The 25,236-nt window shown below is 48.2% G+C and overlaps 1 protein-coding gene across 5 annotated transcripts in view; it reads right to left on the bottom strand.

Annotated features, from left to right (window-relative positions):
• The window catches only part of LOC135389179 (sodium channel protein para-like), a 292,829-nt gene that overhangs the window by 101,299 nt on the left and 166,294 nt on the right, over positions 1 to 25,236 (bottom strand). For all 5 annotated transcript variants that reach the window (XM_064619242.1, XM_064619243.1, XM_064619246.1 and 2 more), the window contains 2 exons: positions 18,341 to 18,514; positions 126 to 301 (listed from right to left, as the gene is read on the bottom strand). In XM_064619242.1, coding sequence (XP_064475312.1) covers positions 126 to 301; positions 18,341 to 18,514 — 350 coding nt within the window. The remainder of the gene's footprint in view (positions 1 to 125; positions 302 to 18,340; positions 18,515 to 25,236) is intronic.

The raw sequence follows: 25,236 nt of genomic DNA, 5'->3' as shown, positions 1-25,236 counted from the left end.
AGAAAAGCTGATTTTGCTCGTAAATATCCCGATAGAACTCCTGAGAGAACTCTCATTTGTAAAATAATCCTAAATGTACAATAATAGTTGGAACAACAAACGAAAGCCTTTTAAAATTAGCTCACTTGTCTTTGTTGTCTTCGTATTCCTTTCCGAAGAGTTGCATTCCCATGACTGCAAAGATGAAGATAATGATCCCCAACACGAAGGTTAGATTTCCCAAGGCGCCAATGGTTTTGCCCATGATGGAGATGAGCAGATTGAGCGTCGGCCAGGATTTGGCGAGCTTGAACACTCGCAACTGCATAAGATAACTCTCTCAGAATATTACAATATGCTTACGTTACAACATACGTGCTTATATACAACAGGTTTACGTGTGATTATTCGACATGGACGACTGAGCGAATACGTCCATGAACTATTGAAACTGTTGAAAATAAAGAGATGTTAAAAGTGTAGGAAGCTAAAACTCGGTGTGCGCAAGCTAATGTAAGGTGGGAGGTTTTCTTTCGGGAAATATTCATGAAGTCGAAGGATAACAACAACAACAACAAATAGATCGTGACTATGGCCTGGGGTGATTCACCCCTGGCGTTGAAGGATAAAGGATGAGTAGTAGGTACAATATCCTAACAGGTAAGCATAAAGACATGGACGGAGGTCGTTCAGTTTTCGTGTTTCTTGTCTCCGTTCGTGTTTGTTAAGCTTCCGACCCAATCAGTCGGGTTAGCACTGGGTTAGGACGGATTTCCGTAAAAAATATCAGGAAAAATGTAATACGTAGGTAAACATCAAGTAAATAAAGGCTCGTTACGTATATTGTTAGGAAGGGACAGTGTACGTGTGTACAGATAGAATGTGTTGCAGTTGTTCGCCAGAATTATAGAAACCTTTTGAGTCTGCGCTTGTCTGCTGTCTGTCTTGTATTTTGGTGGTCCCTCAGCGTCGCCTGTGAGCACTATGAATTCACAATCACTCCGGAATGATCCTCCAATGTTCTTCGTTGACCACTACCCCAATGACAGATCCTCAGCCTCCAACTCATCAATCTATCCGAGTTCGCCGACCTATTCGATCGCACCAGTCAGCCACTCTTAGTAGTCGCAGGTCTTGCGTTCAGCATTCAATCCACACGGGTGACGCAGTCGCTGTTAAGAGCCACCCCCTACCGTGCGTTACCGTCCGAACGGGATGTCATACGAGCACATGTAGACGACATGCTCCAAAAAGGTGAACATAGTGGGAGACAAGCTAGCTGAACCTGAAGAGGGCAACAACAACATGTCCTTGAGCACAGTTACGAGTTACTTTTTCCCATAGCAAAGCAATAACCTAGTTCATCTGTAAAAAAAAAAAAAAAAAAAAGTTTACAATGTGCTGTGTTTGACCCTAGATGGTGCTCGCCTCGGCTCGTTTGCCATTGTGGCCCCAAGTTTGTCGTTCCTTTTCCTTCTTTTTCTTTTTCTTTTTGATTTCCGCTCAGTCTCAATTTGGGATGACGCCGAAATAAATCATGTAAAAATAAACCGTTCAAAAATAAATATGGTAAAGATAAATCTTTAAAAAAAAACTCAATATAAATCATAAGAAAATCTACGCGATCGAAATAAACTCCGAAAAATAAACTTCGAAGAATAAACGCTTCGAAATAAATCACCGTCCCTGATTGATGGACAGCCGACGGCTCTACGTCCGCCGCGGAAATTAGTGCGCTCATCGCGCTTTCACAGCTCGGTGCTCGGCTAGTTCAAGGGTCAAGAGTGCGTGTCCTGTATTCATACACGCATCGTCCTCATCACTTTTAAACTGGATATTTGAAACCCAAAGTTGTTATTTGAAGAAATTTAATGTACGAACATGAGTTAGAAACATTATAATAGCATGTTCCACCGAAAAGAACATCGTGTAGCCCATAAACTATCATACGGAACATTACCTTCCTAACCCTAACCATGATTTATTTTAACAGCGTTTATTTTGAGGGCGTGTATTTTTAAAGGATTTAATATTTCAGAAAATGGATTTTGAAGGGTGGCATTTTAAGCGCGGATTTTTTAATGTTTTATTGTAAAAGATTTATTTCGGCGTACAACCCTCAATTTGATCGACATTGTGAAGTATGTCGACATCCCATGCGTTTGTAAAACGTGGTTTAAATTAACTTAAATGCACGCAGTGTGATGAATAAAACAATGGATATAGAGAATGTCTTGATTAAACAAGAACCAGATGTCCTTTTCTTAACTGCAACTTAGCTCCACGAACATATACTTGACACAATTATGTTCAATTGCCGGATTTACCGGATACTGAATCTGTGCGGGTTAGATTGTTGTCTTATACGCCCTCTATTGTTTTGGGCGCCATTTATTGCCCCCCCCCCCTCCCCCGCAGCGATAATATGGTGCTAGAGATCTTGCATGATTACATGTTGACTTTAAAGAATGGTACAGTTATGATCGGTGGACATTTTAATCTCCCGAATATAGATCGGACGACTGTGTCTACTAAAAAATTTTAGTAGACAGAGAATGTTAGACATGGTTAGAATGTTAATTAGAGAATGTTAGACATTTTGTTTAGTACAAACATGCACCAAGTGGTACAGGATATTACGAGATCGCAGGCTAACTCGGGCATTGTGCTTGATTTGGTTATATACTGTCTGACGATGTCTCGAGGCGATGTCTCGAGGCTATTCGCTGCGAGATCGACCTATAGGGGGCGACGCTCTCACCATTCTAGTGTGGATAACACGTGGGCCGATGTTCGGATTTGATGGTTCTTTTTCGTAATTCTTGCGTATATTCACCGGAAGATCACTTGTGCCGCGATGGTACGACACTATTCGGTTCCCCCTACGGCACTGAACGCGGAATAAACGTGTAAAAGCAGACGACGCGTCCACACTGCGATAGTTCTCTGTTCTCCGCAGCGCGCCGACACCGTTCGATCTCGGAGCGAATATCTGATCACTGTATGGTAGATTTCGAGACTATAGTTTGTCCATAGGCAAATCTGGTTTGTGCGACACCCGTCGTTTTCACAATTTTAATTGTGCTTCTAACGAAAGTATACTCGACTGTTTAGAACTTAATTATGATGATTTTCTCTCATTGTATAATAATGTTAATGTGTCGGTTGACGTAGTATGAATCCATTTTGTTAATATCGTTCACCAGTGCTTGGACAAGTATGTAACGTTTAAAACAAATATTTTACAACTAAACCGGAAGATAAAACGTTTACATCAGCCTACAACGTCGTGAATAAACGTGAACAAGGACACAGGTGCGGAGTACAAAGGTGACCAGTGGGCCGTGAGAACTGCTCACCTTTGTACTCCGCACCTGTGTCCTCATTCCGTGGCCATAGCCCCCTTAATCCTTAATTCATCGAACGTAATCTAGATGCGTTCTAGCTTCCTGTGTAATCCCTTGGGCTGGCGTTATGTTGCGCTTTTGATACCCCTGCCTCATGTATTTATGTTGTTTTGATTTTTACATGTATTTGCATCCTTTCCATCACCCTGTTACCCTCTCATGCCAAAACTCCCCCGTCAACTGTATATATGTGCCTGTACCATGTTCATATTTTTGTAACAGTCTCGTGCACGAAAGTCTCGTTATCATGTGTAAATAAATAAGTTGCTCCTACCGTTTAATATCACTCTTTGATTTACTCACCACCGGCAACTTGACATCGCCTATTTTTCTAACCTGAAGAAGTGCAGTCTCGTGTACGAAAGCCTTGTTTCCTTCATCATCATGCACCAGTTAGTCTGCGCCCTCTCCTTTTGTCCAGCCTTGTTTACCATGTGTAAATAAATAAGTTGCTCCTACCGTTTAATATCACTCTTATAATACAGACTGTTAAGTGTAGTTGGTAAGTTGTCTATATCTAGTATCTTGCATCTTGTACATTCCTACTTGGGCCTCCAAATGGCGGCCAGTGGTATTTCCAAATAACAAATAAAAAGAAAGATTTCGAAGCCAGATGTCGCTGAAGGGCAATTCAACGTACAATTCTAGTCGAAATGGAGCACGCGTTGTTTTTAGACTTTTGCTCAGTGGAATATCATTGTGACGTAAGAGTACTGCTTGTAGCAGAGCCCTTACGCCTGCGGAGCGGGCAGAGAGGCACCCTGGCGGCGCTTAGGATAAATTAAGAGAAAGAGCGTTTGGACTAGCCTACTAGGGGTACAGGGCTGTCCTGCGTTACCCACCATAGAAATCATAAGGAAAGAGGCTAGAAGAACAGCTGGAAGAGAGAGAGAGAGAGTAATGGAGGAGAGCAAAGAACTTGTACAGACCTACTCCCAACGGCGAAGTCTGGGAGCTACCATGATCGATACGGCCACGGCCTTTCAACAGTTTCAACGCCTGTGCGCTTCGACATCGCTGGTATACAATCGAATCCAAGTGGTGTTTTATTCTTTTTTTCTCGCTGGGATCCGTGTGCGAAGTGTGTGTGTTTTGTCTGCTATCATCGTATGTGCTTGGATGGCTTCCTATTTCGTATGGAACGGGTATTGTACTGTTTAAACATGATGCTGCGACTTGAGAGAACGGCACACGTACACGGAGCTTGTAATAGATATCCTTTGACCCCGACCAGCCCCGGCGACCAGCGGCATGGCCGAGCGGGTTAAGCGTACGTTCCTTGGTGGTAGCCAAGGTCGTGCTGAAGACTGGAAGGTGGTGGGCTCGAAACCTACCACCGGCTGTTGCGCCGGCTGTGCTGTTTGAGGTTTTTCCTTGCGTTTTCCCGCAGACTTTCCAGACGAATGTCGGCACAGTTTCCCTTGAAGTCGGCACCGGATGCATACTAACCCCCCACTCCTTCCTGCTGTCCTCTCTCGATCTGTCCACGTTTGTACGTCGCTCATAGCCACAGTTGCTCGCGGCGTTAATACGGAATCAAGAAAAAAAGTCAAGTATCCCGGCGAGCACAACCAACGGATTCAAGCGGTCACAGACATGATCACGTTCCTTCGCAGTCACATTGAAAGTGGAGAGGACTCCAAGCTCGCACAACGCCAGGCTTACCAACGAGAGCAGTCTTCTACCCTGGAAAGCCAAACCAATTGAATCCCCCAACCGAATTGTCTTTAGCCGCATGGTTTACCAGCAATCGACCGCGAAGTTGCCTGTTGCACAAGAGCTCCACCCACGCGGCGATTTTCCCGTGTGAGAAGCGCAGTCTCCTCCTGTCCAAACGCTGCTGTTTCTGATGCGGGAAATAGAACTACGCTGCGTGGGAATGCCGTCCATACAGATCACTAACCCGCTCGGTCAGAGGTGACCATAATCATTCATCGCTGTGCGAGATCCAACGCAGTTAGTCCACATCCTCCTATGATGGTCAGCAAACATCGCACCCACCTGTTACGACGGCAACATGGCTGTCACAGTGGTGGACAGTCTTCACTGACCATTGAAAGCAACGCCATCACATGTCAACTTCCCAAAAAGCAAATATTCCCTGACAGGTTTTCACGCTTGGTGGCGCTGTTCAGTGGTCATTGGCTTGAATGGTCATCGAAGATTGGCCACCCGCGTGACAGCCTGGGTATTAGACCATCCACGCACGTCATTTTACAAGTTGCTCAAGCTTGGGGAATCGGACGCAACCGCAGTCCGCTTGCTCGCGTACTCTTGAACACAGGAAGTTACCGTACTTATATCCGTCGATACTTATTCAGAAAGCTTGAATGTCCCATACTCGGAACGGAGGACATCACCGTGTATAGATCACAGCATAGTTCCTGCGATGTACTGTTGACATCAAGTAGCCTTACGCCTACCAAGTCAGAACACGCATCTTCCCATCACGGCGGAGGAGCTCCAAGTTCCAGAAGTGCGCTGAGTCACAGACCACACACTCGACACAGTCCTCCTCAAGACTTTCTCGATGTGCACGATGATACAGACATTAGTCTCCTCATCGGTTCCGACATTTATTGGTCCATGGTGTCCGGCAACATTCGACGACTGACCTCTAGACTCACCGCAGTAGAAACAAGCTTTGGATGGCTGATCCAGAGGTCGTACGCCCACTCCTCTCCTACGTGCTCATCAGTGGTCACGGTGCTCTGATTATCATCTGCACCAATAGAATGTTATGATGCCAACCCGGCAGAAATGTGAGAATAAACGCCATTGGAATGATCGACGAAATCTCCCAGATCATACAGCCTAACTTCAGACCAATAACAAGGAGCATGGTCCGTGCCAGACGCGGTATGCCTTGTACAAAAGGTACAATCCTACCCAGCACCAGCACTTTCGCCCACACCGCAGGTGAGAGCAGTTCAGAGGCGGACCGGGTCAGATGCAACAGCTAGGGCCAGGACCGGGACCAGCAGGCTCTGCATGACGCCAAACCCAGTTCTGCGAGATGGGCATCCTTGGCACAGTTTTCGCAGACCGCATGGTTGCCCAACATGTATGAGAATGACAAGAGGCCGATGAGAAAGACCGTGCCTGTTCAGTGTGGTCCGAAGACGAATCAGCATCGAAACACCCGCATTAGACGGAATGGGGCACTGATAATCGTCGAGGAAATGTTTGGACCACATTCGACGCACGAAACGACCATTGTGAATCAGCTTTACACGCAGCTGGCTACATCGGATTAACCTCATGCCGTCTCCAATTTGTCAGCAATGCAAGGCATTGCATTTTTGCATTTTCCATTGCATTTGCAAGGCATTGCTTTGCATTAAACATATCCCCCCCTCATCTCATCTAACCTCATCCTCATCTAATCATCTACCTCATCCTCCTGCTTTATTCATGACGTTGCCCGCTACATGCGTGGCCGGACACGGCGAGCAGTTTCACCACCACCACCATTCTTGTGGAAGGCTACAAACGTGATTAGAGCACCGCACGGACCGCATTGTTAGGCCCAGGCCCGGCCTTCCTTTAATTTACCCGCCAGGTCGCCGCAGCGTCCCTGGCCAAGTAAACTCCCTCGGAGAGCCCGACCCCTGCTGTCTCGCCCGGCCCCCGGCCATCACCACCCCTGAACAGGCAGTCCTGGCTGGCTGCACTCCAAGTGCTGCGGGCCTTCCGACCAGAGCTACTCCCGTACGTCCAACTCCCAGCCCCAGCGACGCCCGTGGAACCGGGGCACGGAACCAGCAGCGTCCACGTTTGACCAGGACCTCCCAGACCTCCTGAGGCCCAACCCGGTGACTGGGCCTTAGGTGGGGGGAAGTGGGGGATCTTAGACGGGGGACTTCAGTGTGACCTTGCCACGGGCACATTCCTCCGGTATTGTTCTCCTGTCTTCGGAGGCCCGGTGAGGCGGAGTGAAAGGTGGTGGACGACGGTGAGTGGGTTCTGCACAGTGCGCAGATAGGACGGTTGGGAAGCCAGCTCCGGCAAATAAATGTGTTGTTGTACTTTCTGTGTCAGAGTCATTCCTGGTTGGCAGCAGGGAAAGAACTTCTCTATTATAACCCACACCTGGGGGATAGGCCACCCTATTAGGAGCAGATCCCACAAAAGCAACTGCAGGCTTGTACAAGATACTCGAAAGAATTAAGTATTTAAGTTATTGAGCATCACGCGAAAAAGTAACTCAGTAGAGTACTAAATGCTCAACATTGAAAAGTATATGAGTAGAATACTAAATACTCAAAAACCTATCTCGTGATTTAGAAGATACGAGGAGACATTTCGCATCATCTGGTGTGAACGGTATTGACGACACAGTTACTTCGCTGTGAGCCATTCTTGCTGTGGCGTCGGCAGTTTCGTTAGCTGGTATGCCACAATGGGAGCGAACCCACTGGAGCATAATAGTTTTTCCACTATTAACTATTTTTTTTAATGAGCAACGCAAATTTTGTAGATTAGGGGGTTGTTCATGGCCGGGAATTGTAGCGATTGGGTGGCAGGTTTCGCGTCTGTGCGGGTTATCCAGATGGGCTTGTCTGTTGTGCTGATATACAGGGTGTTTCAACTAAGGGGATAAAAAATTCAAACTGGCGACGTACTGGCCGGAGGATTGTGGGACTTTCGGCAATTACCTTCTAACTTTTGCCACCATTTAGTGAGACTTTGGACAATTTTTAATTGAGGGAAATTTATTTTGTTCAATTGAACTTTGAAAATTGCCACGCGAACCTGACTTTTTTTTTTTACAGAAATATGAAGTCCTCCACGGATAACCACAGACCGAACAAAAACTTAGCACAGTATCGCAACAGAAATAGTCGAAAAAAATTTGTGAAAATTACGCTTTAGCCCCGCCTGCTTGATTTTCGCAAAGAAGAGCGCGCCGTAGGTGCGTGGAGAGAAGGAAGTGTCCCCGCCTCTTGTTTTAGTTTTCGTTCCCCCGCTTTGACCTTGGTGCTGGCAACTACCGACTTATCACAAAGAAAACAAAATAACCGTCTTATCACAAGGAAGGAAAAACAAATGAAGGCGGGGACACTTACTCCTCTAGACGCACTTGTCGCGCGCGCGTTTTTGCGAAAATCAAACAGGCGGGGCTAAAGCGTAATTTTCACAATTTTTTTTTTACTATTTCTGTTGCGATACTGTGCATAGTTTCTGTTGGGTCTGCGGATATTCGTGGGGGACTTCATATTTCTGTAAAAAAAATGAGGTTCGCTTGGCAATTTTCAAAGTTCAATTGAAAAAATAAATTTCCGGCAACTGAAAATTGTCCAACGCCTTCTTCAATGGTGGCAAAAGTTTTCAGAAGGTAATTGCCGAAAGTCGATCCTTCGGCGAGTACATCGCCAGTTATAATTTTTTATCACCTTAGGTGACACAACCTGTGTTTGAATGCCTTGTAGATAGCGTAGAGCTCTGCGTCTGTTGAGGTCTGTGCGAGAGCCTGTAGCCTTCCGTGAAAGACGCACAGTGTATCTCACTAGAGGATCCTGTGTCGGTGCATGACCCATCCGTAAACATTTTATCAGCCTCTGAGTAAACGTCGTGAAGATAGGCAATTGTTGACATCTTCAGAGCAACTGCCGGTGTGTGCATTTTCTTTGTGATACCGGGAATATCTAGTGCTGTTGGCACAGGTTGAAGTGTCCAAGGAGGAAAGGGTCGGTGGAGGTCCTTCATTCGGTGCCTTGGAAGATTCTGAGCCAGGTCGTGAAAGCATGTGTATAATGTCGAACGGTTTCGCTGTTGAAGCTTGGATACGAGAGGACGAGAACTGTGTCTGGTGATAAGTCGAATGACGTTTCTTTGAGACTCCTGGTCGCGGAGAACTTTTATTGGAGGTTCCCTAGCTTGTGCGAGGACCAAATTTGCTCGCGTCGGTCTTGGTAGTCAAAGGATGGTGCGCTGACTCTGAGCGATGACAGAATGAAGCTTCTTCTCTTGAAAGGGCGAGAGACCATGTTTGACAGGGAGGCTGTATGACAGAATTTGTCTGATTAGGGAACGGTGAAGGATGCGAAGAGCTGTGGTGTTTCCTGATCGGTAGCCTCCCAGTGCTCGTACGACATTAAGATATGGTTTGGTCCGAGTACGTATGCGCTCTATTTCGTCTGTCCAGGTTAGATTTCTATTAGGTTGTATGCCGAGGAATGTGTGTTTAGTTACGCGCTTGACTGGTTTCCCCTGTAGTGTTATCTCGAACTTTGGCAGTCGTTTAGAAGTGAATGGCAGGTACACTGTTTTCTCCGGAGATACATCCGTCGCTCTCTCTTCAAGGAAGAGTTCAATCTGTGTCAGAGCGTACTGGAGCTTGCTATTCAAGTGTCTTGCCTGTATAACACTCGCTTAGAAGCAGATATCATCCGCATATACCGTGCACTGTGCTGTTGAGGGCAATACCTTGATAATCTGAGCCATCAGGACGTTAAAGGGAGTGGAGCTGAGAACCCCCCTTGAGGAACCCCCTGACATGTCTGGTGGTGGAGAATATATCCGTTATTGGTTGTCATGAAGATTGTTCTCCCGGTGAGGTAGTGCTCAAACAATCGCAGCTCACTTGTGTCGCCTTGGGGCCCAGATTTGTTATGCACTGCTAGGTGATGCAGTCTGGTCCGGGGGATGTTTTCTTTTTCAGTGATTCACTAGTTGCTTGTTGAAGTTCTTGGAGTGTAAATGGACAATCTAAGTCTTGATTTGGTTGTCCTGCTTCGACACGTAGTTTTATCAGTGCCATCCCCTCTGAGTCTTGATGAAGTATACTAGTAGAATTTTTTTATTTGGCTCTAATTGCGAGGAGTTTGTCTGCAACCTCCAAGTCTGATACATTGTTGACTATACCAATTGATTTGAAGGGGTTCGTTTGAAGAGGTACTGAGCGTAAGCTCTTGACGACCTGCCACATGCGAGTAATGGGTGTCGAAACTGTGAGGCTGGAGCACATTTCTCTGCAGTGAATGTTTGGGAGGAGTTTGAGATGCTTCTTGACAAGGGCCTGGGTAGAACACGCTTCTCTCCAGTGTTCGATGTCTCCCGTTCACCGGTATTTGCGTTCTGCGCGTCTTCTTATTGCTCGGAGCTTTTCAAATTGTGTATCATTTTTCAAGTATATCATTGAGATAACAGTGGTCTTGGAGGTGGCTCTTAGAGTTCTTGCAAGCGCGGCCAAGGGCTGGGTGGGGACCAGACTAAGGGGGTGTGAGTGCTTTCCGAAGAGCGTTTGTCCGGAGGAAGACTTGGGACGCGGTGTCAAGCTCCTGAGGAACGTGAGGCGTGCGAGAGGAGTTCGCACGGGACGGAGGTAGGCTAAGAAAAGGTGCAGGCGTTCGAGATAGTCGGGCGTTGGGTGGCGGAGTGATGGCAAGGCACCAGCTAGTCCGCAGGAAGCCGTAGGCTGGAACCATAGACAAGGTCAGCCGAGCTGCAGCCTAAGCCTGGCTTCAGGGCGGAGCGAAGACGCAGGAGAACCAGGGGGAGATGGTCGACCCACGTACGTTCGGCCTTCGTGGGCCATCAGAGCGGTCTTCAAGTGCCGGTGCATTCGCTCGACGAACAGGTTGGGTGCCCGGTGGTAGAAGGTGGTGCGAAGCCTGGATGTACCAAGGATGGTAGTACAGGAGGCTCTCAAACTGCGGACCGTGGTCAGTGGCGAGTTGGAAGGGAAGGCCAAACTGCGATATCCAAGTGGAGAAGAAGGTCCGCGCCACGGTTTCAGTTGTCGAGTCAGGCATGCGGGTAGCTTCGGACCATGGGGTGTAGCGGTCCACGGCCGTTAGGAGGTAATGGTGGTCGGATGACAGCGGAAGGGGCCCCACGATGTCGAGGTGTACCGAGTCGAAGCGTGCGCGAGGAAGCTTGAAGAGAGCGAGTGGAGAGATGGTGTGTCGCTGAATCTTCGAGCGTTGGCATGGGAGGCAAGCCTTGACCCAGTGTCGTATTCCACATTCATAGACGGCTAGAAGAATCGGGTTGCGACGAGCTTCTTCGTCGCCCGTATCCCAGGGTGGGCCATACTGTGGATGGAGGTGATTACGGCGTGTTGGAGTACCCTGAGCACAGAAGGCCGTGGCTGGGAAGTAGAGGTTTCGCAGCAAATGGCCTGCGAAGAGTCGGCGAGAGGGAGGTCTTCAAGTTGCAGGGAGGTTGTAGAACTGCCGCGTAGCATCGCCAGTACGTCGTCTTCAGCCTGCGCCGAAGCAAGCGTGGAGTGCGGCACGGAATCCGTAATGGCCGACAGGAGCGCGACTCTATACTGAGTGCGTCGGCAGGGCCGTTTTGGTGGATGTCGGTGCACAACTCGGCCAGGCAGGACAGGTGCCGGATTTCCTCAAGGGAGTAACGGCTACTGGCAGAACGGAAAGCGTATACGAGTGGCTTGTGGTCCGTCAGGATGGTGAATGATCGGCGCTGGAGGAAATGGCCGGTGGCGGACGGCGAGGTATGCGAACAGGAATTCCCGGCCAAAGGTATTGTGTTTCCTCTCGGTGTCCTTCAGGCTTTTACAGAAGAAACCGATTGGGCTGCAGGAAGTGCCAACCTGTTGCTGGAGGACAGCGCCAATAGATGTCCCAGACGCATCTACCATTACTGTTGTGCTTCGGGTGGCGCAACAGGGTGCAAGCCGCGAGATCGGCCTTGATCTTAGCAAAGGCGGAGTGGGCGGTGGTGTTCCACGACAGCGGAGTGGCACTTGCTCGGGATTGTGAGAGGACGGGCGTAAGGTGTCGGCGCAGTGCGGGATGAATCTTCGATAGAAATTCACCAGGCCAAGAAAAACGCCTGATCTGGGGTAAGGACTCCGTGCGCGGGAAGCTAGTGATGGGCTCAACCTTCCTGGTAGGTTGGGTTATTCCACCAGGAGTGACTTGATGGCCGATGAATTTTGTAGAGGTGACGCGAAATGCGCACTTTTGGATGTTAACGACGATGCAGTGCGTAACAAGGCGAGTGAAATCTACGTGCAAATGGCGCTCATGCTCTTCAGTGGTGGAGCTCGCAATGAGGAGGTCGTCAAGGCGAAGACGAATGGCAGGCTGCGAGCTACGGAGTCTATCGACCGTTGAAAGTCTGCCGCGTAGCGAAGTCCGAAAGGCATACGCGGAAATTCGAACAGTCCAAAAGGGGTCGTAATGGCTCTCTTCTTGATATCAGAGGATGGGATCTGGTGGTATACCTTCATTAGGTCGATCTTGCTGTACAGGGTGGAACAGTGCAAGTTCGCAGTGAAGTCCTGTAACCGCGGTAGAGGATAGCGGTCAGGAACGGTGACGAGGCTAAGGGCCTGGTAGTGCCCACAAGATCGCCAATAGCCAATTAGAGACCATGTGAAAGGCGGAGGACCAAACGCTCAAGTAGGGCCTCGCAACGCCGATGGAAAGCATGTGGTCAAATTCAGCTCGGGCGATCTTCATCTTTTCTGGGGCTAGACGCCAGGGCAGGGCCAAAACCAGTGGTTTCTATGTTGTGCACGACTTCGTTGACCGGGCGTGACCAGTCGAGGGGCTGGGTGAGACTGGGGAACTCGCTTAATATGGCAGCATCAGGGGATTGGATGGCGTTGATGAGGGTCCCGGGCGCCGGTTTGAGGGTGTGAGCGGGGATTGCTCTGACAAATAGTCGGGTCGTAACGTCCGACAAATGTTTCCTGGTCATGCCAACAGCAAGTGCGAAGTGCTCGAGAAAATCAGCCCCCAGTATGGCATGGCTGACGTCAGCTACCATAAACAGTCATTGGAAGCTTCGTCGAAGGCCGATGTTGAGAGTGAGGCTTCGTTGCCGGTAGACTGGAATGCCGGTGTTGTTCATGGCAGTAAGGTAGAAAAGAGGGGGAACAAGTCTGTCGTCGTGGGTGGCAGGGAGCACACTCACCTCGGCGCCGGTGTCAAACAAGAAACGGGTACGGGAGGTGCGGTCGAAAACGAAGACGAGGCGGCTGCATGTGGTGCTGGAGACTGCCGCAGCCGCTAGCGGTCCCCGCCGAAGTTTCCCAACCACATACATGGGCGGGTGCAACGCTGGCAGCAGAACCAAACCGCACATGGTATCAGCAAGAACCGGGCGGAGCTTCAGGTTCCGCGCAAGGGGAGCGCCTTCGCCCAAGGGAGTGGGACCGGGAGCATTGACAAACAGGGCGGCGGGGGCGGGGGCTGTAGGTGAGGCTGAATGCTGTAGCTAACGCCACCATAGCAGAGAGGCACTCAAACTCGACCCGCAGGTGCGCAACGAAGTCTTGCTGATGACGGGCGAGCGACAGGGGCAGGATGTGCGGCCTGTTGGGAATTGGAGGGCGGGGGCGGGGGGCGGGGGGCGCAAGGAGGAATGGCGCAGACGATTGCGGGATACACTTCCACGACGATTGCGTTCGGAGGCGGTGGTGCACTCTAAAGTAGATGCTTTAGAGGGGTTGACTTGAGAAGGCGCGGAGAGGACGTCAATGAGCTGGACAGCTACCTCTTGGGGTAGAGCGCTCACGACGTGACGGAACTTCGCCAGTTTCAAAGTGATCCCCGCGAGAGTAGCAACAGCAACAACAACATATATATTGTGATGATGAAGTGGGGAGGTTTTCCACTCTAGGAGTGGAAGGCTACCCCATAGCTAGGGGTCTAATATGAGTGGTGACAATGATGAGTAATGACGATGAGAGATGACAGGAATGATCGAAGTGGCGATGGCGATGCTGAACGTGGTCGTGATGGTGGGAATGTCCGAGGGCGCTGCTGGGGTCATAATGAGTCCTTTATGCCTGTCGCCTCAAAGAAGTCAACCACATGACGTAAGGCCGCCCTGGAGTCCGCCGCGGTGTCCCAAGGGCCGAGGATGGTCGACAAGTTGAAGGGGCGGCAGCCAAGGGTGGAAAGCTGTGACTGCAGTGTACGCCTCTCGTTGATATAGGTCCGCTAGCGGAGGAGTATGTGCTCAACGTTGGCAAGTACACCCCACTCGTTGCACATAGGGCTAGCCTCACAGCCTAGCTAGTATCGATAGGACGGAGTGAAGGCCACATTCAGACGTAGCCTGTCGATGAGCGACTTCAGAGGACGAGGAAGCTTTGCAGGCAGCCGGTATGACAGCGTTGGGTCTACACTTCCCAAAGAGTACCTAGTTGGAATGTCGTGTTGCCACTGTAGGGTAGACCAGGAATCGGACAAATGCCTGAGGAGGGATCTTCTGTCTCCTCTCGAGAGTATAATGAGCATAGAAGGCCGTTGTTGGTGTGCAGCGGCAGCGTCGGCCTCATGGTTCCCAGTTATTCCGAAATGCCCTGGAACCCACTAAAAGGCAACGTAGTGGGAGCGATCTTGTAGGGACTTCAGGGCGTACAGGATATCTATCACCACTGAGGAAAGGGAACCGCGGATGCCCATGTTTTTAATGCACAGGAGAGCTGCTTTGGAGTCGATGTAAATTACCCAGTGCCGCGGTTCGCAGTTTTCCGCATATGTCAAGAATAACAAGATAGCATAAAGTTCAGCGGAGGTCGATGAGGTACGGTGAGATATACGACACCAACGTGTAACAGATTCTGATGGAATGGCAAAGGCAGAAGATGAAGTGTCCCTGGTCGATAATCCATCCGTGTATACAGCGGTACTGTTGTGGTATTGAGCCTCGATGAAGTCAAGGGTAAGTTGCCTAAGAATAAAATCAGGATAGCTCTTTTTGTTGTTCTTGAGGCCCGGGATGGAGACAGTGACAGGCGGCGATGGAAACGTCCATGGAGGCACTTTGGGTGCCGTCGGGTGGACTATGAATTTTGGGATATGAGGTCTGAATGATGTCACAGCAGCATGAACCGTCGCGTTCCGTCTAGCGTGAATCAGAGAGTGATGCGAATCAGAGAGTGATGGTTATCATGGGCACGGAGACGCAGATAGTGGCTTGCAGTTTCCCGAGTACGGAGAACCTCAATGGGGATGTCCCTGGCCTCAGCCGCTACTAGACGGGTTCCAGCGCCTCGCGGGACCCCGAGACATACCCGAAGACTGCGCGCGAGCAGGGCTCGAATCCTTTGGATCAGTGTCTGAGGAGGTCCGTGCAGGACGGGAAGGCTGTACATCACTGAGCCACGAACCAGGGCATTGTGCAGCATGAGGAGATCCTTCTCGTCTCGCCCCCATCTCATACCTGCGAAGTGACGAATCACGTTGACCCAGCGCTGGACTTTCTTTTCAATGACGTCTATGTGGCGCTTCCACGACAAATTCCATGATAAAGTCACGCCGAGGAAGTTGTGATCTGTCACCTGCTCCAGTGGGCTTCCACCAATATACAGGCGATATCTATGCATGTCTTTGCGCGTGAAGGCTAGAACTGCGCTTTTCTCTACGGATATCTCCATTCCTGCCTGGAGTAAATAGAGGTGAATGGCATCTAACGTGGGCTGAAGACGCTGACGGAGTGCTGGACGGGAAGTGCCTGTAGTCCAAATACAGATGTCATCGGCATACAGGGACAAGTTGACTTTCCGCTGAATGCAGGTTCCAATGCCCGCCATAACGGCATTAAAGAGGAGCGGACTTAGGAAGCTTCCTTGTGGTACCCCCTGAGAGATGGGGAATTGCTCTGTGTCGCCTTGTCTTGTCCGGACGAAAATACCTCGTTAACTGAGGAAATCAGCTATCCAAAGCAACGTTGTACGTGAGAGCGCAGCGCTGTATAAAGCATGTAAGGTGTCGTATGTTCTCTTAACATCAAGAAATACCGCCGCCAAGATCTTCCTGCCTCGTCGTGCCTCTTCCACCAACGTGACCAAGTCGAGGACAGAATCTATCGAACTGCGGTGCCGTCGAAACCCAGCTTACTCTTGAGGGAAGAAAGCACGGCTTTCGAGCCACCACTCAATTCTACGCAAGACCATTCTTTCCATAACTTTTCCCAAGCAGCTGGTCAGAGTTACCGGGCGAAATGATGCCAATTGGGATGGGTGTTTTCCTGGTTTTAGCAACGGCACCACTTGGCCGACTTTCCACTGCCTAGGAACCTGTCTATGCCTCCACGAGTGATTGCAGATGTTCAGCAGGGCCTGAAGGGAAGTAGGGTCAAGGTTTCGAGTCACCGTGTATGTAATGGCGTCCGGGCCTGGAGACGACTTCTTGCATGCAGCTGAAATGGCTGACGAAAGTTCTGCCACGGAGAAGTCCATATCCAAGGCAGGGACAGCTGATAGGTTGGCATGCTCGAGAATAGATGTCACATGGGCTGTATGGGAGAGCAAACTGGCACCCAACTTGCAGGAACCAAATGCCAGGAATGTGGGTTTAGAACGATGGCAGGCGGGCGTAGTGGTGAAGTGCGGGTGACGCCACGGAACCGCCTGTAGTTTGAGTGGGCTGTCCTTACGTCCTTATTCGGCGAGTGCCGATGAACTGTGTTCCTCCAATAATGCAGAATATGTTGTGAGTGTTCTCGCTTTGATGCTATTCCTCTATCCATTTGATTATTTCATATCGCTCGCTTTCATTTGGTTCCTCTGATAGTGTAAAATTTGTGGTGAGTACAAGAAACGATTATGACAGTAAATCTAAAACAATAATTTATTGCTTCGATTCTGGCCCTCTATCCGTTCCATGGTATCGCTCGGCTTGATTATCTCCTTATAGCCATTTTATTCATAGATACCAGTCGTTTTTATTCCGTTGCTCAGATATTAATGTAGTGTAAAATTTGTTGTAAATGTTATGATATAGAATAATTATTGCTCGCTTGTTCCGTACACCTCTCAGTGTTGATTGAAGTCCTTGCATATTGTTGAATTTGGATAACAAAAAAATATTATTTCACGAGTAGAAATGTGTATGTCTATTCCTTGCGTGCGTGGCCTGGAAGCTGATAAAACAAATAGTTATTAATAGGAATAAAAAGCATGCTTTCTATGGGGAAATGCGGTGATTTTCGGTGCAGGAAACAATCGCGATGGCAGCAACCCTGCGGCAGACTTGTCGAATGGACGCCTCCGTATACTACTTGTACACAAGTTAGTGCAAAAAGTATTTTAGTTAAAGGGGTTGCCACAGGTCATCCCAGGTTGCCCCAGGGAAAGAAAAGAAAGAAAAAAAAAAGAAACGGTGCTTTGGGCATCGAGGCGAACCTCCACTGAAACTCATGCGGCTCTGACATCACACACCTCACCGCCGCCAGTGAGGCAGCGCACGACAAGTCACGTGCTTCATTATGGCTGCCGATGGGAATGGACGCAGCTCTGAGGTCAGTGACGTCTGCGCTTTGCTCGGGAGTGCGCTCGAGGGCTTGTATCTCCTTAAGTACGAGCCCTAGAAGAATAATTCTTTTTGCCTCTGTATTCTGACGTGCAATACAATGCGTCCATGATGTAATGGACCACATCTATGGAAGTGTCTCAACCCCTTTCAAGGTACCAAATACTGCCTTTTTGAAAGTAGCTATAATATACCAAGTTACGCACATAAGTATTTTGGATACAATAACTTGAGTAGAGTATTTAAGTTACGTCTGCACGAGTGGGACACTCCAAATACTATTTCCCTTTATTTCTCCTAAGTGTCACTAGGATGCTCTCTCCCTCGCTCCGCAGGGGGAAACTTTTAAATTAATCCTGCCGGAAATAGTAAACCTTGGCATTTTTGAACATGACCAGCATACTGTGTACGCACCCTCTCTGCTAGAAATGTGAAATTGTAATAGAGGAATAAGCATTATAATGAAGTATCTTTTGAAATTATTGTCGTGATGTGACCCGCTAACCATCATGTGTTACATAAAGCGACGTTCACAACAACCGTAGAATATCAATGGGGACCAGGTATGCGGGATGTCCGTGAAATGTAAGAAGGCACCAGACCATGCAGAAGCGGCCGTTTACCGCGCTGTTCTGGGGCACTTGCTATATATTTTCCGCAAAAGAGATTGTTTTCAGTAGTTCAACTTTTGGCTACAAATTCAAGGCTTACCAAACGGAAGGATCGCAATACAGACAGTCCTGAGCCACTGTCTAGTAGAATTTCGACGAGTGAGAGGGCTACGATGATGAAGTCGAAGATATTCCATCCTTCACGAAAGTAGTTCTTAGGACTCATTGCCATCAGCTTCATGCCAGCTTCAATAGCAAAGGTCGCAGTGAAGAACTGAAAGAAAAAGTAGACATTACTACTTGCGTCAACGCAATCGTTTATGCTATCATCGGAAGAAGGAAATGGAGCTTTTCATGTTGGGCAACTGAAACTTCAATACTTTGAAGTAGCTCGCTGTAATTACAACGTGAGCAGAAACAGTGACTTGAAGCTAAGTGTCAAGTTTAATGAAGTGTGTGAAATTGTTCCATGAGATAGAACTGGTTCGCGCCGCTTATTATCGTGCCAGTAACGAAGAACACTCGAGACAATGATAACAAAAATCGTTAATATTACAGTACTGTCGTCTGTTCGGCTCTTGTTACCAATTGCTTCGACGACGGTCATAGTGTTCGTTCTCGTCGGCACAGATAAAAAAAAAACAGAAGAATGCAGTACCATGTGCAGTTGTTTTACCGTGCGTTCACCCGTGATGCTCTGACAGCAGACACAATTACCGTTGTGACGATTTCTACTTGAGGACCACGAACTTATTCCGAGGCCATGCCTACCGAAGAATCCAATCCGGCTTCATAACACAAGTTCCACGTACTAAATTTACCCCGCCAAACACAGGAATCTCGCTAGAGTCATACCATTCCCACATTCACCACACGCTCAAAATGTCGCTGTTCGTTACAGCAGCCTTATTGTTCGGACGGCCGTAACCTACACTCTTAAAAATGAACTTCACCGCATAGCACGCTCCTAGTCAACCACCATCTCGAATGATATCGTTATCTGCCCAGATTTATTGAAGACGTGAGGTGTACGCCTTTTTTGTGACAATTATGAACAGCATAAGTGTCACAAAGAAAAAAAGGCATACGCCTCCCGTTTTCAACAAATCAAGGAAGATAAAGAGGGTAATCAAGGACATCATTCGAGATGATGGTTGGCTAGGAGCGTGCTATGCGGCGAAGTTCATTTCTAGGAGTGTACGATCAAGTAGCTTTTCTCTCGCCTGCTAGGTCTGCTCTCCAGCTACCAGGATCACGTCGGCTACCGTCTCGAATATTGCCAGGCGCGTTGACTCCGCACCTTATATATCGTATCTTCCTGAGTCGACGTTGCGTCTCCCCTTGGATGTGCCCCGCCCACCGTCCCAGGAAGATTGACGCGAGAATGGAGTGCAGGCTTGTAAAAAATTATACAGAAAGTTTTGTTTCCGTGCGCCAAGCAAAAAGTAACTCAGCAGAGTACTGAATACTCAACTTTAAAAAGAATCTAGTATAGAATGCAATATACTCAGAATGTAACTCGTTACTGTAAAGATACTACCAAGTTGCAAGTTTGTGAAAATTTGTGTCACCGCAATACAAACAAAGTGATGATATAAACGGATATCGTTCAGATACTCTCGTTTTCCCGCGATATCTTCTGGGTAAATGCTCTCCTCTGTGGATATCTTGTCCAATAATGTCGCCCGCACGGACACCCGATGCTGTGCTTACTATTACCCCATGCGATACCGTTCCCCATCCCTGTCTTCGACAGGCTGTGCATTGAACAGCATGCCCTTCAGACAAACGCATTGTCACGCGTAAATATTAAATGGGAGGCGCCGCACGCTTTTGCAGGCCACGCCGCAGAATGGAATATCTGAGATGAAGTGTATGCACATGTAAGTGACATAGCTCCCCGTTTTATCACAACGGACGAAGTTAAACGACGCCTCCTGGAGAAAAAAAAGGGAGTGTCTTATAGGATAACTTCTTCTGTATTACAACACCGTCACCAAGAAATGGGTACAAGTTACTGCCACAAAGCATTCTAGTTAAAATACTAAATACTGCCTCTTAAAAGTATTTGTAAGAGACCAAGTTACTCCCAAAAGTAATCAAGATAGAGTACCTTGAGTAGAGCATTTAAGTTAAGTGTAAGTTTACTACTACGATGGTAATAGCCGAAAAAGAAAACTGCGAAAACCGTCACTTCAAAGTGTGCAGATTGCCGGCTGCGCTCAGATCTCGGAAAGAAGCGATGCGAGGAGGCCATATGTACCCATTCCACATTCCTTTTCTTAGCTTCTGCCTTTTACCTTCTAACCTTCTGCTAATAACGGCAGCATGGTTGCAACCAGTGTTGTACATAGCGCCGCTACCGTATTCGCTACTTTTTTCGGTAGCGGAGTAGCGATACATACCGCTACATTTTAAATTGGTAACGGAAAAAGTATTTCCGCTATAAATATGGGTAGCGGTCGACTCTTTCTCTACCGCTACTTTTCCTAATATGAAAGACATGGAACACAGAGAAAAAGCGACGAAGCAGAATTGTTTTCTTGCCATTCCTTTTAGTTATACTTGTTAATCAAGCAGACTGATGTGACGATCTTTCTTAAATTCACTAACACTCATAAGCTAAGGGCAGCCGTGTATGAATATAATTTGTGTTATTCTGTGCTTTCTTTAACTTATTTAGCTCATATCTGAAACACAAACATACTGTATAATATGGGCTACGTTTCAAACTGTGCAACTTTATTGCTCTGAGCAGTTAAAGAACGCGTGGTGTCTTTTGGAACTGGAATATGGAAATATATCGGAAACGCAACGAGATATCGCCATAGTCATTGCACTCAAAACGTAACGCCGACTTTGCTTTAAGGTGTTTGTGCCGCAGGTGAAGCGTTTATTGGCAAAAAAAGAATTACCTTAGCTTACACAGGTTGCCGAACACGATCTAGTTATTTTCTCACATTAAATACGTTACACTCTCGGTTTGTGAGCCACGCAGAATCAATAAATAGGAATATTATTCGGGCGTCAGTGTATGCCAACATGCTTATTAATGCTCTTTGCACACTTGCTTGGTGGCGGTACACATGCGATTAACCTAAAAGCACTTGATTGTGTAGAGCGTTTGACATGCTCAGTCCTGGGTCGTCTCTACAGACTCAAGGCCCGCGCTCCAGTGTGTGGCCAACTTGGGGATACGTGGACTCCTCGGTCCTGTTGTCTTTAACATCCTGCAAGCTTATAAGAAGGCGACAATTGCAGGGCACACTGTAGTATTGCAGTGGATCCTCGGACATGTCGGTATCACCGCGGCAACGAAGAAGCAGACAGAGCCGCATTGAACACCCATCAGCACGCAGCTTTTTCCCCGATAATGATGTCGCCGGGCGACCGAAGACACCTCCTCTCGACACTCACCGGTCCCAAGATGCAGGCTCAGTGGGAACACAACATAGCTCACTCCCTTCTCTCTGATGTAGACCCCACGCTTTCTCTCGTCCTTCCTCCGCGACTACCACGCCCCTTAACTGCTCTCTTCCACCGCATGAGGCTCAACGTTGCCTTTACACCTGCCTTTCAACACCGTCTCGGCTCCACCTCGTCTTCCATCTGCCCCACTTGTGGAGTGCACGGCGACCTCAGCCACGTCATCCTGGCTTGTGGGCAATACCACCACGAGCGTGCCCTAATGGAACTCTTTGTGCAACGCGTTGACAAGCGGCCGTTCAACGTTCAACCTAGCGAAGATCCTCGGTCCGTGGTCGAACGCTGCCCACCAGACGCAGGGCCTTCGTCTTCTGGCGGAGTACTTGTGCTCCACCGGTCTGGCGACGGCTCTTTGAAAGCCCCCCATCATCATCCCTTCATCCTCCCCCAACGCGAAATAGGGCAGTGTACCGCCTCAGCGGGGTTGAATCGCCCACCCCATCACCATCCAATGTATGTGTGTGTGTGTTGACATGTTTAAAGAAAAGTTACACGTTCTTTTTCCTTTCTTTTTTTTTTTTTTTTTTTTTGCGGAGGTAATCTCACACGCGTTGACTCTTCCTGAGGAACTCATACTCCTAGAAAAAGCGTATTAAACGTAGCTTTCAGTTTCGTATATAGTCAAACGGTTTGTAAAAGATGCCGTCGCGAGGCCGGAAAAACAGGAGCTGGGGGTAGGCAACAACAGTTACTCCTAATTCCTGTGAGACCTAAACTTTGGTGTAGTATGCCAACAGCACTCAGAAGGATGTCTATTGTTGTTGGAGTCGTTGGCCATAGCGGAAGCATCAGCAAACATTATGTCGTTCGTATAATCTTTGTACCACATGGTAGCAACATATTGACGACTCGATGAGTGGTCGCTTATGATGGCAGTTGCGCCACTTGACAACAGGGAAAACTGATCACTCCGTCGACAGCAACCAGACGGCGAAAAGTTTGAGGTTGGCATTCACGGATATCACGAACAAGATACTGTTACTGCAGAAAAAGAGTATTGAGTTCGCAACATTCCGACGGGAAAATTATTAAATGCATAGATGCGTTATGTGGGCTAAATTATGTCTTAAATGTGCATAATCTCAAGGCAAAGGTAATGTGAAATAATTCATCTTGGCTGTAATGCTGCATGCTGGCTACGTGAAGGAACATATACCGGGTGTTTCAATTAAACCCCGGGCTAAATAATTCGCGAACGGGTGCACCAATCGACGAACTTTCTTTTTTACGAGTATCTGTCCGATACCATCTACAAGCTGCGCACCGTGTGAATGAGAGGGAGGCGCTCATTATTTCAATAAAAATTCAAATGAGTTTCGTAAAAAAACAACTTCTAAAGCAGGGCGCTGTCGGCATTAAAATGGGTACTACCCCTTTTGGGGACCTTCGGTGGACACCTTTTAGAGAAAAATCTGCCACCGAAGCGGGTCATTTGTTGCAGTAATTAATTGGTTTCGGTTTACATATTTTTGTCGTGGCTGGTCGCAGTGAAGCGCAAAAGGACGCTCTTCCACTCACTTATCCAACAATGAATTATGCCCTTACACCAATGAATTACAGTGAACCCTTGTTAATATGACCCCCGTTAATCTGACATACTCGCTTTATGACCGTTTTTCTCGGGAACCGTTCCGCCGGCATGTAAATCCCCCTCGTTAATATGACAATCCGTTTATCGGACAATGACCAAGATTTTTGTCACAAGTAGGGTCAAACACAGGCTTATCTTCCCGCTATTATGACGACCTTCCGAGTCGCCCCCGGGAGAGGCTATCTCCTACCTCGCTCAGAGGGTGACAGGTGTTAAAGTAGGGTATCAAGGTTAGTGAGGTCCCCTAAAATCGCTGATCTCGGGATTACACTCATATCGCTTTTCGAACCACCGAAGTGCTTAAAAAGGCGGGGACCAGGGGTGCTAAACTCGTCAAAGCAGAACTAAGTTCAAAAGATGACGTCGCGCGGGGAGGAGTTTTCAACTTCCGAAGTTCAAGAAAAATGTTTCCTTTCCCGGTAACTGAAGTTGGGTCTACGTCAGTGCCGATCAAGATCAGTGTGTGCGCGACCCGCCCACTGGCTCGAGCGTGATAAAATGAAGAATGAGAAAGCGCACCGCTTCTGTCCGCTCCGGTGAAGAGTGAAATGCAGAGCAATACATCCTTGAAGGACTTAAGGTCAAACCTAGATTGTCAAATATATATGGGCTGCGCGAACATTAAAATATTTCAGATCTCGAGGCGCATAACTGTGTTCCAAATCGAATGCGGAACTATATGTTCATTTTTGAATCGAATCAACATTTCTTCCAAACTGAATACATACAGAAACAGCATGGCTCGAGGCCTGATCCTATGGCATCACTAAACACCCGCGCTACTCGTAATGGTAAAAAGGAAACGGAAAACTGTTGTACGATTCACGGACATTGCCGGCCGTGCAGTCCTCCGTCAAGTTATGCAAACAAACAAAACAAAAAAAGCATAAAAGGTCGAAAAGACGAAGCTACCCGGTGACACGGCTTTTCTTGTAACCTCTTAGACGATTTCAGAAATTGCATGGACGGCCCACCAGAGAGCGCTGTGTTGCGAAAGCCCCGCTGCACCTTGGGATTTAGTTTTCATGAGTCAGAGAGAAGAAGAGCGCAAACGGTTTCGGTTTTCTCTCTCCTGCACCTCCCGCACCTTCGAGCAACCGGCAGACGAGCACGAATGTAAACCATTTCCCACGATGCATTGTGCGATGCGCGTGACTTGGGTGACGGAGGGCCCCGTGCGGAGCACAAGGGCAATATCTGAAATCGCCTTGCTGCTGGGATGTCCCTGGCCTCAGCCGCTACTAGACGGGTTCCAGCGCCTCGCGGGACCCCGAGACATACCCGAAGACTGCGCGCGAGCAGGGCTCGAATCCTTTGGATCAGTGTCTGAGGAGGTCCGTGCAGGACGGGAAGGCTGTACATCACTGAGTCACGAACCAGGGCATTGTGCAGCATGAGGAGATCCTTCTCGTCTCGCCCCCATCTCATACCTGCGAAGTGACGAATCACGTTGACCCAGCGCTGGACTTTCTTTTCAATGACGTCTATGTGGCGCTTCCACGACAAATTCCATGATAAAGTCACGCCGAGGAACTTGTGATCTGTCACCTGCTCCAGTGGGCTTCCTTGCTGCTGAAAAACCTTGCTGCCGCTATCAGCAGAAGCATGGAAGAGGGAACTGAAGGGGAGACTCATCTTTTCTTTCCACAGTATTCTACATTAAGGGACGGAGTAATTAACGCCGTCGAGCTTTTGCGCAAAGAAAATTCTCCCCAGCTATTTTTATTGCTGAAGGGTAATGTGTTTTGTGTTGAAATTGGTTGAGAAAACGAAATGCCCTTTCTGCTACGGACAAGGAAAAACACAAAGAAAGACAAAAAACAAACGACATTTAAAAAGTTGCGCTGACTTGGCACATTTCAAAGATCTATTCAGAATATTTCTCGCGACTGAAAATCGAAAAGTGCGCGCAAGTCACA

The sequence above is a fragment of the Ornithodoros turicata genome, chromosome 3, assembly GCF_037126465.1.
Source record: "Ornithodoros turicata isolate Travis chromosome 3, ASM3712646v1, whole genome shotgun sequence".
Lineage (NCBI taxonomy): Eukaryota > Metazoa > Arthropoda > Arachnida > Ixodida > Argasidae > Ornithodoros > Ornithodoros turicata.
The sequence above is the reverse complement of the archived record's forward strand: the minus strand, read 5'-3'. Positions and strand labels throughout refer to the sequence as shown.